At 38.2% G+C, this 18,794-nt stretch overlaps 1 protein-coding gene across 6 annotated transcripts in view; it reads left to right on the forward strand.

Moving 5' to 3' along the window:
* MARK1 (microtubule affinity regulating kinase 1) overlaps positions 1-18,794 on the forward strand; it is a 94,500-nt gene that overhangs the window by 25,360 nt on the left and 50,346 nt on the right. For all 6 annotated transcript variants that reach the window (XM_060754231.2, XM_060754229.2, XM_060754234.2 and 3 more), the window contains exons 2-3: positions 14,790-14,993; positions 16,978-17,031. In XM_060754231.2, the coding sequence (XP_060610214.2) occupies positions 14,790-14,993; positions 16,978-17,031 (258 nt within the window). The remainder of the gene's footprint in view (positions 1-14,789; positions 14,994-16,977; positions 17,032-18,794) is intronic.

Consider the following 18,794-nt stretch of genomic DNA (forward strand, 5'->3'; position numbering starts at 1 on the left):
ATTTGCCTATGCCAAGCACAGCCAAGGATGTGAAGGAGGTCTATATGTAACGAGTATTTGAATGCTTTGAATGATGCAAACATCATATCCCTGCCACACGGAGTGCTAGAAAGGCAGACATTTCTGTTCATCCATTTGGGAGCAGGGACATATGAAGAAGGCATCAGAATTGACTGGCAAAGAATGGAAATGGTCTGCCAAAGAATGTGGTGTCTTTTGTTAATTTTGTGTGTTAGCTCAGACTTGTTTGGAGATGTACGACATACCTAAAGATAAAGGCCCTGCGTCTTTTTCTGTATTATTTTATTTCTAAAACATAATACAAATAAAACTTATTATTTCATTGTTTATTAACTGTTATGATATACTGCCTTGCTGTTGGAGAAAGAAGGAAGGAAATGGGGAATGAGCCCCAAATGGCTCTATGTCTATTATGTGATGAAAGGCTGGAAGCCAATTTTTGGAGCCAAAATAGGGGTGCGACTATTATGTGTTTTTGAATTATGTATTTTTAAAAGACTTTTAAACATTTGTAAAACTTAGCTGTGGATTCATATTTTATTGCTCCTATCAAAATTCTATTTATTTTCTCGTTATTTATTTATTGTCTATTTTTCCCAATGGATTGAAGCAGTAATTAACAACAGATTAAAATGCAATAATAAATTGGGCACACATACCAGTTAAAAAAACATATATACCATGTGAAACCCAATACATATTAAAACCATTCAATTCATACTTTACAACCGATGAATTAGAAATCACTGAATAGGCCTGCTGGAAGAGAATGGTATAATAATCTTGAATTTTATATCTAAATTCATAACATTTACTCTTTGTATAGATCAGAACCGATTGTATTTAATCTAACTAATGCTTGCAGTTCTGCCTTTTTTCTTTTAAATTCTGATTTATGTTTTATTGGAGAAAGTTTCATTTTAACAAGGAGATTTTCAGTTTATTTTTATTTTTTTGCTGGAGTTCTTTTTGTATGGAAAAATAGTAAAGATACAGGATTAAATTTATTCACAATTTCCTTCAGATTAGATCTGTATGGGTCTTGGTGTTATAGATCAGCCAGAGGCTGATGGTTTAATTAATGATTTAGATTGTGAGCTTTCCTGTGGTACAAAGCGATGGGTCCTCAAGTCTGGGAAATTCAAGGCAGGGATATTATGGTTCTCAGTGAGAAAACCGGCTCAGAAAGTCCAGGGCCTCAAGGCCACTCAAGGGAGTCAGAAATAGCAACAGCAGATAATGATTCATGTAAAGAGCTGAATGATAAAGAAGGTTCCCAGTAGAAACCACCTGTGTAGCTACGGAGACCAACAAAAGTCTTTGTTTACAAATCAGAGCTGAAAATAGATTGTGCTGGTAAGAGAGATTACGTGGGAAAGTTGTGGAGAAAATTCACAGGAGATGTAATGCTTTCATGGGTGTTTATTAAACAACAAGTTGTGTACCTTAAGGTCAGTTCAGACAATGCTGCGTTAGTATAAGAAGCTAAGCCTGAGTTCTCTTGTTACTGTTTCAAGTCAAGCCTTGGTTTCGGATTTAATATATCCTGGAAGTTTTCAATGGTTCTGTTCATGTACTCTTGTTCAAGTTCTTACTAGTTATACCTTCTTGCTTGTGGATTTATGCTGTACCTGTGATTACTGGCTGTTCTGGACTTTGTCACCTCTGGAATTTTGTGAGACATTTGGATTACTGTTTGGTTTTCACCTGTTGCTAAACCTTTTTAGATTATATATCTTCCTTTCATATTCCTGATTTTATATGCTATTTATGTGTTTTTTCAATAAACTGTTTGCTTATATTCCTGGACTCTTGTGTGGTGCAGTTGTCATAGGTGTTTCCAGCAGGGGCGGCTCAACCCATTACACAAAGTAAGCATTTGCAGTATAGCTGATTTGGCCCAGGGGCGCTCTTGAGGCGCTCTTGGGGAAAAATAGACATTGACATTTGTGAGTTGTAGTTACTGGGATGTATAGTTCACCTACAATCAAAGAGCATTCTGAACTCCACCAATGATAGAATTGAACCAAATATGGCACACAGGACTCCCACGACGAACAGAAAATATATATCAGTGATTGGTGATGCGGGGGGAGGGGGCAAAATACTGTTTGCTTACCGTTGAAAATTACCTAGGGCCACCTCTGGTTTCCAGGCCTGGAGTGCAACACTTGGTTTATTTGAGGTTCTGTCTAGTTTTCTATTCCTTGTTTTATTTAATGCTCACCCCCAGTAATTATCATCTCAGTTGCAAATGAGGTTGATTTCTTATAAATATGGGCCATAAATGTTTCTTGGCCGCCGCCACCACCAACAAATTTTATCTATATCCTGCCCCATCTCTCCTTGAGGACTCAGGGCACCATACAACATAAAAAGGCAAATATTCAATGCGATACAATACAGTGAATTAAGCAATACAAATAAATAGTATAAAATATTCAATCATACAAAGCAGTAACATAATCGACCAATCAAAACACATTAAACAGTATCCATAAGCACAGAATTGGTGCATAATATGATCTTAGTCTTAATAACTTTTTTATGTTTTCCTTTTTTAACAAAAAATCTTCCTATGACATCTTATAAACTTCCCCCACAACCATTGAGCTTTGTTTTGAAATTATTGTTGATACTTCTACCTGTCTGGAATTAACCTATGCCAAATTGTCATTCCAAATCAAAATGTTGATTCAATGGGTGGAAATAGAAGTGAGTTTGAATAAAATCTGACATTGTAACTTCAACACAACATATATCCCATTCTTATCTGATTTTCTTGTAGTTGCAGTATAGTTTGAACAACAGAGCAAAGTCAGTATGAGAGAAATGATGTTTTCTCCCACTATCTTGGTACTAACATGGAGTTTGATCTTTCACATTCTCCACATTCAGCTGCCAGCCCAGAAGTCAAGTTGCAGTCTGGTTATGAATTTACTTTGTATTGAATTTTCATGAAATTCTTTTATAAAGTGAGCAAGTGAATTTGCTAAATGTATTGCTTATACTACCTTTCCCAAATAAACAGTTCCAAGGCAGTTCACAAACTAAATGAAAGCAAATATAACATACATAATGCAGCAATATACAATGGAGCAAAAGTAAGACATACTCACAGTCAACAATGCAATTAACAGCCTTTATAACCTGTTGTTTGAAATTAAGAAGCAGGATATTGAAATGCTTTGGGCAGAGAAGAGTAAATGCTAAATGCGAAAAGCATTGTGAAATAATACTTGTTTTTGCGTCAGTCACTGTGAAAGACTTCAAAGCATCAAGAGATTCTTAAAGAAAAATGTGATCCACAAGATATGTTGAATCCAGATGTCTGATTTATAAGAGCTGATAAAGCTCATGTTGAATGCACCCCTGAGCTGATAGTCTAGTAAATTGTTTTGTTGCAGTCGCTGCTTGTAAGACAATCTTCAAGAACAACAGCTGTACAAGAAGTTATTATATAATTATTCTACAGTCTTACTAAGGAGTAAAGATGCTGACAGACTGTTCAATGCGCTATCTGCTAAGTAAACCTCCATGTGAGTTACTTTCTCCTCCCAGTACCTGGGGAAGGGGGACATTGTAGGGGTGTAGTGGTTTGAGCGTTGGACTATAACTTTGTAGTTGAAGTCCCCACTTGGCCATGGAAACCCACCTTGGCCAAATCACATGCTCTCAGCCTCAGGGAGAAGCAGTGACAATAATCTTCTTGACAGATCTTGCCAAGAAAATATTGTGATAGGTTTGCTTTACGGCAGTGGTTCCCAACCTTTTTTAAAAAAATCAGGGACCACTTGACCAGGGACTACTTGACCAGGAACCACTTTGACCAGGGGCCACTCTCCAACATTAGTACCAAAAGGGTTACGAAACAGTTTTTGGTCAATTTTAGATTAGTTTTGGAGTGATGATTCAGAACATTGCATTTGATAGAGCACATCAGCTCTAGTTTCTGATACAGAACATATGCCATGGTCAATTACAGAGAAGGAATGGTAGGCAGCATGAAAGGAGCAGAATTAAATTAAATTAAATTTAAAAATAAAGTGGAAGGAGGCTTGCGGACCAGATTTTCGTCCTCACAGCCCACTGGTGGTCTGCGGCCCACAGGTTAAGAACCACTTCTTTAGGGTCACCATAATTCAGAAACTACTTGAAGTCAAACAACAAAAACAACAACACAGTAAGGGTGACTTGTGGAGGTGTATACAACCTCTCGGTTTTTCTCCGAATCTTCTTCAAACTACAGTCACAGGAACAAAGTAATGGTTAATAAAGATCTGTCAGATACCCATCTCTAAACTGGTTTCTTATTCTGTGGGTTCTTTTGCATTACAATGCCTAGAAATATGAAGTGCAGCACTGTAAATTATGAAATGCTGTATCTTTACAATGACTGGTGTAAGGTTAATACTGTAATACATTTTAATATTATAGTTGCTGTCATTTCTGAGGGAGTGATTGAAAAGTCTGAAAAATGATGAAGGACAGTAATTGACATTCTATAGTCTTATAATGTATCCAGATAGTGGTTTTTCCACTCTTCAGCTATCTACAGATGAAAGAACTGAGCTTGAAGGCCAAAGGTTTTCTAACAGATTACCTAGTATGGTTCAAGGAGAAGCATGTTTTTATAGGTGAAATAGTTCTTGTAAACACTCATAAAATATACATGCATTTATAGTGCTCCATTTGGTAAAACTGAATTTTAGACTGAGAGAATCAAGTATTATCCTTTTGTTTTTGCATGTGAATCGGTATTTCACATTTCTACAATTTCCCCCCTCATTCCCAATGATAATGGTAGAACATAGTTTTCCTACTTGGATTTTCAAAGTTGTTAAATGATTAATATTCTAGCTACAGCCTTTTTTATACAGTACTACAGCTTGGGGGCATTCCAGCTAGGATCAGAGTTTACTTTGACAATTTTGGAGGGATCCTCATTGAGGAAACTATTCCTGAAAATCTTAAGTTGTCTATGTAGTTTATTTTTGAATCAGGTGACCATCACCATTACACTTGTGTCCTAAATTACGTAGTGTTGACTGGGAATTTATAATTGGTGTTCCCTGGCTCCTGTCTCCCCGGTGATATTTTTCTGGCTCATTCTCCCAGCCACAGACCACTGGAGGTGCTTTACTGGTTACACAAGAGATCGCTGGATCTGAGCAAGTGATTTTAAATTAATGTTTGTTCTAGTTATTGTAGTCAGGAATTAATTACATAAGTCATTAATTAGATAGAGAAATTATATAATTTTAGGACTTGCCATCTTGCCTGTTGGGGGGCCAGACAATAGTTTGAAGAAGAAAAAACATGAATGCATTACTATACACATTGCACACTACATATGTATTATTGGTAGTGCAAAAGAAAAGAAAAATAGCAACAACATGTGAGAAAAATACAATACATAAAATGAAAAACAATTTTAACCAACATAAAGGTATCAGTCTTTCAATGGGAAGTGTAGGCCTACTTTTGGCTGATGAGAGAGTCAAGTTAATTAGGATTGTTGTTGTGTGCCTTCAAGTAGTTTTAGACACTGGCATATGCTGTCTCAGAGTCTGGAAAATGTGAGGAAGCGATGCAGGGGGCAAAGGAGGGAGGGAAGCCAGGCAGGTGCTCTGCCCCAGAGATCTGCCCTTCCCGCCCATGCAGCAGCAATAGTGGCAGAGAGCTCCTGGAGCAAGTAGGGCAATTGGAGAGACTTCCTTTGCATAGAAATAAAGAATAAGTTGCAGACAGATGAGAGAGAGGGAAAGACAAGGGTCCACTGGGGCAGGATGGCCAAAGCTGGAGCCACCAGAGGAGAATGTGATACTTAATTGGGTGAAGGGATGAAGGGAGGCAAGAAATTGCCATTTCTCTTTCTCTCCTCCCAAGGAGCCCACCTTTTCCAGGGCACTGATCCCCAAGAAGGAAGGAAGGAAGTCAAGAGAGAAAATAAGCAAGGGAGGGAGGCCTGAAGAGAGAGGGCCAGTGGAAATTTGAACAGGGGCCACATTTAGCGCCCAGGCCAGACTTTAGACATGACTGATTTGCACACACACATCCCTTTTTTAAATGGGCTTTTCAGCCTTACAAATGGGAGGACAGTATATTTTTTCTCTTAAACTTTTTTGACTATAGCCTAAGGCTACCACAGTCCAATTAATAACATACAAAACATTGAAAATCTAGTCAGTATTTATTGACAAAAGCAGTGTTTTCCTTAATCAGTCTTCTACAGCGTTAAAGTCTTTTGTTGACAAGTTATTTACAGTTCAGAATATGAAGTATGAAATAAAAATATTAAAAGACAAAGTGAATCCCCATTCCATAATTTTATGTAGTGGATTACATGGTAGACTAGTGCTGATAAAAATTCACTTTACCAGTCTTATTGTAGTAAACACGTCCTTTTTTGAGAAAAGGCTACTTGTTTAATGTAACATACTGGTAAACAATTTGAAAATACTGTACTAGAACAAATGCATCTTGGGTGACATTTATAGATTTATATTTTAATAGATCATAGAGTTAAAAATGGCCTCATGGGCGTTGAGTCCAATTTCCTGCTCAGTGCAGGATCTCCAGCTATTGCATCCTAAGCAGGTAGCTGTTGAGCCTTTTTTTTTTTTGGAGATGTCCAAAGAAGGCGATTCCACCAGGTCATTAGACAATTGATTCCACTCTCTAACTGCACTTACATTCCAAAAATTCTTTCTAATGTTCAATCAAAACATGCTCTCCAGTAACCTAAAATAATTACAACTGCTCTTACTCTCAAGGGCAGCAGAGAACAAACCTGTCCACTCCTCCCTGTGACACCTCTTGAAGAGCTGTCACTCCTCTGACTTCTTTTCACATATGTTCTGTTCCTTCAACCTTTCCTCCTATGCTTTTTCTCCATGCCTCTTATTCTTGTTATTCTGCCCTGAACCTGTTCCAGTTGGTATCCTTCTTAAAAAGACGCATCCCGAACTGAACACAATACTCTAAATGAGGCCTGACCAGTGCAGAATGTAGTGGGACTATTACTTCTCTTCACTTGGAAGTAATGCTTCTACCGGTGCAGGCTAAAACACTATTCTTTGCTGCATCTTCACTCTGCTGTTTCATGCTCAACAATAAACTCAAGGTCCTTTTGCATTTATCCCTCCTTCCTATTTCTGTGCATTTCAAGGGACATTGCTCTGTGTTCTTGATGACCTTCAGCAAGTTGTCAGTGATATCCTGCACACCTTCTGATTTATTTTGTAAGTTGGGGACTGGCCCTTTCTATACTCTGAGCAACTAATCCCATACCACCAGCATCTTTCTTTCCTCTTCTTTCTGCTCGTAGATTATTTCTTCCTCAGTTTTCAGTGTCTCTTGTTGCTTCTCTTTTGTTTGGGCATTTTCACCCACACTCTTTAGGAAGATGCAGGCAACAATTGCTTAGTTGGAGTAGTTTTGAATCCCTTGTGTATCCTCTGCTTTTGCCAGTGACTATCTCTCTGGGTCTTTCCTCAATGATCCTTTCCTCTTCATTTTCCTTGGCAGTTTCATCCTGTTGATTCTGTAAAATCACTTCTCCTTCTAATCCAGGGGTGTAAAATTCATTTTTGTGTAGGCCATACCAGCCTTATGGTTGCCTTCATATGGCCTTATACAGTGGGTAGCATGATAATTGAATAATATATGTAAGATAATGAGTATTGCATGTTGAAATAAATATGTGTTTTGTTTCGGTAGATATTGTTTAGCTGATTAGTTCTACATTATTGTAAGGTTTGTTTGGTTGGTTGAATGCCACAAGTCGCTTCTGGTGCGACAGAATCAGCCATCTACAAAGACGTTGCCCAGGGGACACCCATATATGTTACTGTCCTGAGGTTTCTCTCATGTCCCCCATTGTAAAGTGACACAAACTTAATAATATCTGGCGCACATTCAAAATAGTTATGTGTTTCCTTTATCTCACACATTCTGTGCAGCTGAATCAGAGACCATTTCCTCTGCAATCTAAAGTACTGGCATCTTTGAGTAGACCAGTGGTTCTCAATCTGTGGATCTCCTGGTGTTTTGGTCTACAACTCCCAGAAATCCCAGCCAGTTTACCAGCTATTAGGATTTCTGGGAGTTGAATGCCAAAACATCTGGGGACCTACAGGTTGAGAACCACTGGAGTAGATGAAAGTAGAAACAGACATCATAAAGATTCTTCAAAAATATTCAATTGGCCCAATTGAATATTTTTTCTTCTCAACAGTATAAGGTGTACTGGACAATATTCTCCCCCTACCTAAACTGCCATTCTCATCTTAAAGCCTTGTCTTTCTGTAGAATCACTGAAACCGGATAGGCATGACTATTATTTACCTGGCACTAATTCTAATGGATTTGACTATTCCTGTTTCACATTTTTGATCTCAAAGCTGTAGTGAAATGAATGTGTTGCTTAGTGACAAAAAGGTAAAGTATAGCAGGCTGCATGCAAAGTAAAGATTCCTTCTTAATAATACTTAACAATAAATCTTGATTATGGTTGCATATAAATCTCGGCGTTTATCCCTAGGTATCCTGCAGGGTAGTGCCATTTAATGATTATGCTTTTTAACATTTTGACTTGTTGAAAAATATTGCATAAATGAAAGATAAAACCTCTTGACAGACCCATTCCAATTGAGAAAGAGACTTAATTGTCTTGTCAGTACAATTGCATGCTTTGCGGTGATCTTTGCCATTTTCTTCAGCTTTCTGTCAGAAGCTACTACATTTAAATGTCATCAGTTCACAACAAAATGCTCTGCACAAGATCTTGCATAAATATGTGGACGATCAGTTTGAGGTTACCACATTTTCCCGGTATGCCATAACCCACACCATAAGTTAGTCTGTCATATTAATAGAAGACAGAGAGAATACTTGGCATTGTCTCAAGATCATTTTTCCTAGTCACCTTTCAGTCTGCTGCAGCATGTTTCTGTATAAGTCAAACAAGGACAAGATACTGATTCCAGTAAGACCAAATTTGTGATATTGCTTCCCCAGGAACCTTGAAAGTATTTTTTCCCTCTAAAATCATGGAAAGGGTGGAGTTTGTAATGAATATAATAATATGATGGAGCCATTCATAACTAAGCAATGTCAGAATGCTTCTTCAGAATCCAGTGCATCACCGTATAGCTTAGTTGGAGATAGCTTCAGCATGTTATTATGTACATTCTTGAGTTTAAAAAGAAATAAAAACTTGGCAAATCATGGAGGATGCACAAAACTATCTGGCATTGCAGCAAATTGGATTCCTTTCATAGCATCCACATTAATGAATGAATGAATTACATTTCTATTTTTCCTTTCCTTCAAAAAACTCAGAAGGTTTTTTTTTGTTCTGTTTAACAAGATATGGGAGATAGCTCCATTGGAAAAGTTAACCTATAAATTAAGATTAGCAAAAGGTGAATTGAAAGATCTATTTGATAAAACTTCGAAACCATTTATTAGTTTCATATGTAAAAGCAATGGTGAATTTAAACCCCCAAACATCCAGGAAAGATTGCGGTTGAGTAATTTATGATTACGTTGCAATAATTTTGTAATAGGTAACATTAGCCCCCCCCCCCTCGGTGGCACAGTGGGTTAAACCACTGAGCTGTTGAACTTACTGACTGAAAAGTAGGTGGTTCGAATTCGAGGAGTGGGGTGAGCTCCCACTGTTAGCCCCAGCTTCTGCCAATTCCATACAGTCATGCTGGCCACATGACCTTGGAGGTGTCTACGGACAACGCTGGCTTAGTAATGGAGATCAGAACCACCCCCAGAGTCAGACATAACTAGACTTAATGTTGTAGTAGAGTGTGCTGGTCAAGCTTCAACTGGTAGTAGAAGGGGTAAGAGGGCTGCTCGGGTGTTGGAACAAGAGCAGCAAAGGAAGCGAATTAGAGAGATATTCATGACACCTACAGATACTGACTCGTTTGCAGGCTTCTCAGATTCTGAAATGGCTTCAACCTCCCTTTTGACTCCGGATTGTTTTTGGACGACGACATCGTGTTTTGGACCTTAACTTCTACTTTTGACCATGCTTCGACTTGGGATTGTTTTCTGACTACGTTTTTGCTTGCTTCCACCTTGTTACTTTGTGCTTTAAGAACTCTGTGACTTTGGAGCAGTTTGCTTGAACTTTTCGTTATCCCGGATTATATTCCAGGATAATCCGGATTATCTACTAGTTACGTTTTTGCATAGCAGTTTGCTATAGACTTTGTTTTCTTGTTAGATACACCGAGTTAAGTGTTTCTAAGCCATTTTTGTTACATTAATAAACTTTGTTTGGACCTTTTACTTGTGTCTGGCTCCTTTAAGGCATCTGGTTCACAACACTTAATGTCAGGGGAAACAGTTTAACAGCTTAACATTGGAATAATATAGTTTTGATTGGATTTTTTTAAATAATACTATGTTAGTATAATAGGAGGGTTGGGGATTATAGATCTGAGAATGGAAGGTGAGATAATACATTCATATAATGTTTCAAAAGAAAGAAAAAAGTACGTTTTCCCTCCCCACTTGGTCCTCCCATCTGTGTGAGGTTGATCAGATTGAAACAAAATAACTGAAACAAGGTCACCCAGTACGTTTTCATTGCTAAATGAAGAACTGGAACCTCACAAGTTCTAATCTGGCATTCAAATCACAACACCACATTGGTTTTCAAATACCTAGTTGCCTGAAGAACACCTACCTGCCAAAATTCAAAACACAGCCCCTTTCACACATTTCGTTGCTGCAGGTAGGTTTAACATGTCACGGGGACTTACCCTAATATATAGTATTAATAACTCTTTCACATTTATTTCCCCTAATGTTTATTTACCCAAAGGACCCATAAAATACTTGCTTGTTACATGCAAAACTGTGACTGCACAAAAAGCTTGTGTCATAATGCAGTGGTTACTCTGATTTTTTGCTTTATTTATCCTTTTGGCAAACAGCAATTGTTGTTATGCAAACAACACACACAGTTGTTTCCACAAGAGCCAAAACCAAACGAACGGTGAAAATGAAAATCCAACCATGTATTATTAAAAATACAAAATTTCATAAAATGATCATGATGGAATACATGACATCCGATTCATTTGAGTAGTTAAAAGAGTATCAGCAAAGTGGGGAGTGTGGGGAATCCTCCTAAAGAAAAGTGCAAATCAAAACCTGACTATGGGACTAAGCATTTGAACAGAAGAGGCAGCAATTTAGAATGAGACTCAATTTGTGTGAATTACAATGGACTGACCTGGACTATGATTTCAAATCTGTGTTATTTAAACAATGTTTTAGTAATTTTAAAGCATTAACAAATTATTTTAATTGCATTGATCATTTATTACTGTTGTTGGCATTGAATGAATGCCTTTTGTGAAGCTGCCCTGAGTACTCCTCTGTGGGTGAGGAATACGGGATACAAATATACCAAATAAATAAATAAACAAATAATAAATTGAGCTGCGAAAAACGTTTTTTGTGTGACAAGGGGCAAAATGTGAGATAGCAATTCAGTATGCATTTATCATTAATTAGCATGTGAAATTTGTACTTGAGATCCAACCCACAGGGGTGCTATTGCCTCTTCAATTGGAATGCCCTTCACTAGATCCATACACATTTTGTATCTTGTGTCTTTGTTAATGTGTAGACTTGAAAACTGATCACACTGGATCTTGGTTATCACCTTTTCGTAGGAATGTAAAAGCCGTGTTGAATCAAGCCAAAGGTCTATCCAATTCAGCCTTTTGTTCAGAACCAGTTATCCCTGGTATGCTTGCCAGCAAGACATGAATGCAACTGTATCCTCCATTTCACACTCCTTGGCAACTCATGAAAGCATGCTGGCTTTGATAATGGAGATGACATGTAACCATCCTGACTAGCCATTAATTTATTGAGCATGGCATTAGCCATTAATGATGGCATCCTCAATAAATTTATGCAATCCCCTTTTAAAGTTCTGCAAGTTGGCAGTTGCTCGGGTTGTCAGTTGCTGCCAACTCACATCCCATAAATGGAGATTTTATTTTTTCTAAGTATACATCATACATTGCCACTTGCTTACTTTTAATCTTATTTGCCATTTTATTTGCGTTCTAGCGTATTTGGAAACATCATTTTAGATTTGTGTGTGTGTGTTAGGAGGGACTTCAGAAACTGCAAGTCGCTTCTGGTGTGAGAGAATTGGCCATCTGCAAGGACATTGCTTGGGGACATCCAGATGTTTTGATGTCCCATCCTTGTGGGAGGCTTCTCTCATGTCATTGCATGGGGAGCTGAAGCTGACAGAAGGAGCTCATCTGCATTCTCCCTGGATTCGACCCTCCGACCTGTCGGTCTTCAGTCCTGCTGGCACAAGGGTTTAATCCATTGCATCATCAGGGGCTCCATTTTATCATTTTAGATGTCTTGAGAATCTGGTTTTATTCTCAATATTCAAAACAATTTAGTTGCATAAAATGGGCATAATTTATGAACAAATTGGAAAGCACCAGTTACATGTACAAGGGTCCCCTATTCAAATCTTTCCATTGTTGTATCTTATAATTTATTCTTGCTTCTCTTACCTCCTCTTCATGGACTCAAACATGCCATCTTGTTCTTTAATTAGTCTTTAGTGCATTAGACATCTTCTCTTATCCCATCACGGTTAAATTTACTGAGGAGTCTAACTTTCTCAGAAGCTATGTGGAAGCTGAAATTGACAATGTTTACCAGAACACAACAGTTCACACCTTTATTTTCAGAAATCATGTTGATCAAGCATATGGAAAAGGTCACTCTCTAGTTCTCAGAAAGTTGATCTTGGGGACATGCTTCACTTTTGAGTTTTTAAAGAGAATACCATCTGGACCATGATATATATTTGTTTCAGATTTGCCAGGAAGGTCTCAAACTCCCTCTGTGGTCTCTACTATTTAACACATCACCTCATGTTTCCTTACTGGAACTTTTAGTCTGAGTGAATTTCTCTTATATTTTTAGCAGCAAAGAGTGATGTAAAGAATTTATTCAGCTTCTCTTCAATCTCCTTATTCTTCTTTAGAATTCCCTTAATTACATGATTATCTAATAGTCTACTAGCTCCTAAGTGGCTTATTTCTCTTGATTTCTTTGCATGATTTTACATTGGTGTAAGTGAAACTGTTAGCAACATGCTTCTCATAATTCGATAGTCATTGTTGACATTTACCCAAGGAAAAAAATAACCAGCTTTTATGATTATCCTTAAATCTTTCAACTGTTTAATAATATTTATATATTTACTAGCTTGGGTACCCGGCATTGCCCGGGTTGTTTGACAAAGTCAGTTTTTTGATTATACAAAATGCATAAGGTTGTGGATTAAGTACAGCTGATATCATACCAGATTAATCCCAAGAAACTCCATCAGTACTTCAAGTTTGTTATGTTGGGCAAGTTTGCTTTAGATGTATCATCGGTGGGTTTCAGTGTGCTCTCTTGCTGTAGGGTAAAGTACAACTCCCACTTTGGTGAGTCAGTCTCCTCAAACCCCTACAGTAGGTTCACTTGGTCATGGGGGTCCTGTGTGCCAAGTTTGGTCCAGGTCCATCATTGGTGGAGGACACAGTTTCTCTAGTTGTGGGTGAACTACAACTCCCAGAAAGGAAGTCCAATTCCCCCCAAATCTCTTCAATAATCAAATTTCAACATATTATGTCTGTGTGCCTAGTTTGGTCCAGATTCATTGGTGTGTGGGTTCACAGTGCTCTCTGGACGTAGGTGAACTACAACTCCCCCAAATCAAGGTGAACTTCCCCCAAAGACCGCCAGTATTTTTTGTTGTTTATGGGGGTTCTGTGTGCCAAGTTAGTTCCAGGTCCATCGTTGGTGAAGTTCAAAGTGCTTTTAGATTGCAGGTGAACTATGCATCCCAGTACCTACAACTCCTATAAATCATGGTGAATTCTCCCCAAACCTCTTTAGTATGTTCAGTTGCTGATCAATTCCTCTGTTTGCTGTGTGCCATAGAAAAGACTAGGAAAGCATTATGGCAGAGGCAGTGGGCGGGGTCATGCAAATTCCACACTAATGGAGAGAGTAAGGCACACTGGGATGTCTGTGGTGGAGGAAAAACAGAAAATCTATGATGAATTTATCCCTGTATGAAAGCCTTCACTTGGGTGGTGGGCAGTATAGCGTTTGTGGAGGACCTTGGCAGAGCTCTTGTACATGTTTACGGCAGTCTCCATAACCTGCAATGTCTTTGGAGGGAGGGCCATTGGTGTCTCCTGAGTAGTGAGAGTTATAGCTATTTGTGGAAGTGGGAGCCTGTCTGTGTAAGTGGACACCACAGTCACACACATACATACATATTTTTATTTTATTATGCATATAGAAGAAGATAGATATATTTAAACATATTATATTCACTATTTGTGGATTGGTGAGGGAGTAGCAAAACTATAACTCCCATGATTCCATGGAATTGAGCCATGGCAATTAAAGTGGTATCAAACTGCACAAATTCTATAGTGTGATGCACCCTTAGTCTATTAGTTTTGGTAATGTTTCATTTGCAGGGTAAACATGAAAGCAATTAGGAAACAATATGCAAAGTAAAATATTGAGTATAATATATATTATGTATTGAGATTTATTTGATTTGTGAACTGGTTTACTCTCACAATTGCTCAATGAAATGGATCATTTTGTTGCTTTACTGCACTTGCTTCAAAATTCCCGTGCAAATTAACATTTGTAATTTTGTTGTTGTTTCAATCTTACAGCACACTTCTGTTGATGGCTATACTGAGCCCCATGTACAGCCCACGAAATCAAGTAGCAGACAGAACATACCTCGTTGCAGAAACTCAGTTACATCTACAAACGAAGAACATCCTCACATTGGGAATTATCGCTTGTTAAAAACAATAGGAAAAGGAAACTTTGCTAAAGTAAAGCTTGCTAGACATGTTCTAACTGGTAGAGAGGTAAGCATTTTCATTGGGATTTTTTTTTTGTAACAATAGACTGTGTTACCATCTTCTCCCTTGCCTTTCTTCTGTAAAAATGGCTATTCTTTGATTCTGATTGAAAATCAACAAACAGGCTTTTCTTAGAGTCAAATGAGCCATTATGGCAACAGTTTTCTGGATGTTGTTGGGATTTCCATATGTTTTTCTGAATTATGCAATTCGTGTGGAGAGTACATAAGGTGGGCACGGTGAGGATAAAAGTAAAACGATGTTACCAGAAATACTGTCTTTCTTGTTATAGGACTTTTGGATTAAGAAGAATCCCTGTTAGGACAAAAATGTTAAAAATGATTTCAGCAGGAAAGCATGGGGAGTTCAGCTTCCTCTTGATGTATACAGTTGTAGCCATCTCAGAAAAAATATATTTGCATAGAAACTTGAGATTTAATCTTCAAACACTGGCTCTGTTACAGAAATATAAACATTGAGGTGAAAATCAAAATATTCTGAAATTCTTTTTTCCTAACACCCCAGTTGCTACAACCAGAAATACCAAATATTTATACAGTCTGCCTATTAAATTTCAAGTGTTTAGGTATCGTTTCTTTGCTGCTGACTGTATGCTGCTTGCTGATATTCTGTTCCCTGTGTTTTAAGCTTTCAAAACCATAAATCCTCACAGTGACCCCATTGAGGTTGAATTAACCTCAGTCTCATTCCCTTTCTTTACCTTTTCTGATGTGACTGGAGTAATGGTTGGTGGTGCTTCTGGCGTGGAGTCCAATGTTTTACATCTCCTAAACACTTGGCATTTCCTGAAAGCAAGAACTGACAACTTTTCAGTATTGGGTATTCTTCTTTTGTGAATTGCCGAGGCTCCCTTGTGTGCCTCTTCCTTCAGGCAATTCTGCTGAAATTTGTCCAGAGTGCCCTCTAACAAATAATTTCCACTATGATCTTCCATCGAGAAAGCAGTAAGGGTTTGTAATAGGCAGCGTGGGCTGAGAACAGTAAAGGTGGGAGTGGTGGAGGGAAAGCTTTGAAAGTATGGATAAGGGTTGGCTGAGAGCCTATTTGACCCACTTTTTAAAGTCATTGATCACCTTTTATAGAAATTAAGTTTCCCCCGTGTTGAATTAAGCTAGAAATACAAGTTATATATTATGGTAGATCATTGGTAAGAGTACAGTTATCTTTCATGTTCGCTAGGGTTAGGGGCACAAGAGCCCCGTGAATGAAGAATTTGCTATTTTTATACCTGAGAAAACTCTTTTCTAGGAATTTCTACATCTTCCAGCACTACTTGTGGTCTATTTCCCCTGGAAGCTGACCTCAGAATCGCACTGGAGGCCATAGAGATTCCTAGAGATTGTTTTTAAAAGATATCACAAACTTCTGAGTTTCTTATGACCATAGCAGTGGAATGCAGAAGGGAGTGTGTGAGTGCATGGTTCAATACACTCACTAAAATAATTGTTTAGCATTATGTCTTGGTACGGCTTCACACAAGGCAAAATAGTCCCATTTTGCCACTTTTAGCCGCGGATTAGGCAGGGCCTACCAAGCGCCATCGGACATCGCATGGCAGGCCCTGCCCACATTCCTCCTGAAGTGGAAGGGAAGTGGCAGAAGGTGCTTCCTCCTCCACCGTGGGGAGGAAAGTGTTTTCCTCCCCTTTTGATGGGGGAAAGGATAGCGGGGCAATGTGCTTTGCCATGCATTTCCATCCTTTCTCCCAGTTGATGGGGACAGGGTGCCAGTGCACCCTATTCCATTACTACCATATGATGTGGGGAGGGTGAGCGGTGCATCACGAAGCACACTGCCCTCCTTTCCTTTCGCCAGCAATTGCTGGAGCAACGGCATGGCCCATAAGGGATGTGTGAAGAGATCCTAAATGTAGAAATGACAGTATTACACATACACACTGCTTTTATTTTATTTTTTAAGATAAGCTTTCTTTTTGATAACAGTTGATTTATTTCCTTTCCTTCCTTAGGTTGCTGTGAAAATAATAGACAAAACACAGCTAAATCCTACTAGCCTTCAAAAGGTAAGATTTTTTTAAAAAGTAATTTGATAGATATAATTAAGAAAAGCTTTATTTGTCTTTCAAGGAATTGTTATTGTTACTACAGGAAAGTTGAATTGGACTGAAAATAGTTTACATGTTCTTTCTGAGTTGCCGAGTGATGGTTTACAGCTGAGAGGAGGGTAGTGAGTTACTTGACCTACATTCTGACATAGGAATATTTTGGAGGATGAACTTTGCTTCTAGCATGGTGACACTGCCAGCAAATGTACAGTGAAATAGCCTGTAGTGGTACTGTAGCTGCCCTGAGTTCTTTTGGGGAGAGACAGCAGGCTAATAATAATAATAATAATAATAATTATTATTATTATTATTATTTGAACTTTAAATATTGATTTCTGTGGTTCTGTGATCAATTTGGTTTGTTTTATCTGTTATTCCATATTTTCAAGTTGTTTACCCTGTCATATTGCTTTCTTGGAAATTTTTATGCAGAAAAGGTCTGTGTTTGCTTTCCTCTGAGGCTGAGAGACTCTCACTTACCCAGACTGAGGGAGTTTTCATAGCTGAGTAAAGAGCTAAACCTTGGCTATGGTCCAATGCTCAAGCCACTAAATCATGCTGGGCCCTGTTTATTTTACTGCTATATTTATACTTGTAAATGTTTGTAAACTACCTTTGAAAAGGCAATTTTCTGAACTATATATCTTCACCCATGGATACATTGAATAACATGCATCTGAAAACAGGATACAATTTTTGCAACAACACAAATTCTGTTTCTTTAACAGAATCCAAAAACAAATTCCCTTGCTTTTGGAAAAACCTTTGTTTTCTTTCCAGTTTGTAACCTTTGTTGTGGAGTACCTAAATCCAATTGTCACATAGGTGGATATCTCACAATATTGCTCAAAACAGCTTCTGTGTGGTAACTGTTCTGATTTGTGAGCTGTACATTTGCTTGATGAATAGTTTATCTTGTGTGTTTGTCAGTCATATGTGGAGACACAAAGTACAGTAAGAGCTAATCTCTTGATATTTCAAGCATTCCTTTGTGGCTTTAAGCAGAGTCCAAGGCACCTCTATTAAACATAGTTATACTCTGCATTTAGGCCAAAAACAGCTTTTTAAAAGTGTTAATTCGACAATTTCCCATTCTTAGGTTTACAATCTAAAAAGGCAACACCACACAAGGAAATAAGCATGGTAGTGAGGAATTGGATTAAGTTCAGCCAATACTGGGATGGAAGGAGGGCCTTTCCTCATCTGCTGGAATCAAAATAAAAACTTCTGAAATAAAGTGCTCAGTTATTATTGATCTTCATCTGCCAATATAGCAAAGTTCCCATTTGTTTATTCAGGAAGGATCACCTAGGATATTGTTTCAGTGCTTCATATTACAGATGACAAGATCCTTTCTTCATTAAGATCTTGCTTGAATAAGTGTACTATATCTTCAAACTCGCCTATAAGAAATGCTCATTTTACCATATTGGAAACATTTCTGATTTGCTTACTTGTTTTGTACATAACTAAGGTGTTTTGTATATAACTAAGGCCTTTTAGGGAGCCCCCGGTGGCACAGTGGTTTAAACTGCTGAACTGCTGAACTTGCTGACTGAAAGGTCACTGGTTCGAATCCTGGGAGTAGCGTGAGCTCCCGCTCTTAGCTCCAGCTTCTGCCAACCTAGCAGTTCAAAAATACGCAAATGTGAGTAGATTTATAGGTACTGCTTCAGCGGGAAAGCAATGGCGCTGCATGCACATGACCTAGGAGGCATCTA

Source organism: Anolis sagrei, chromosome 1 (genome assembly GCF_037176765.1).
Source record: "Anolis sagrei isolate rAnoSag1 chromosome 1, rAnoSag1.mat, whole genome shotgun sequence".
NCBI classification, from domain to species: domain Eukaryota; kingdom Metazoa; phylum Chordata; class Lepidosauria; order Squamata; family Dactyloidae; genus Anolis; species Anolis sagrei.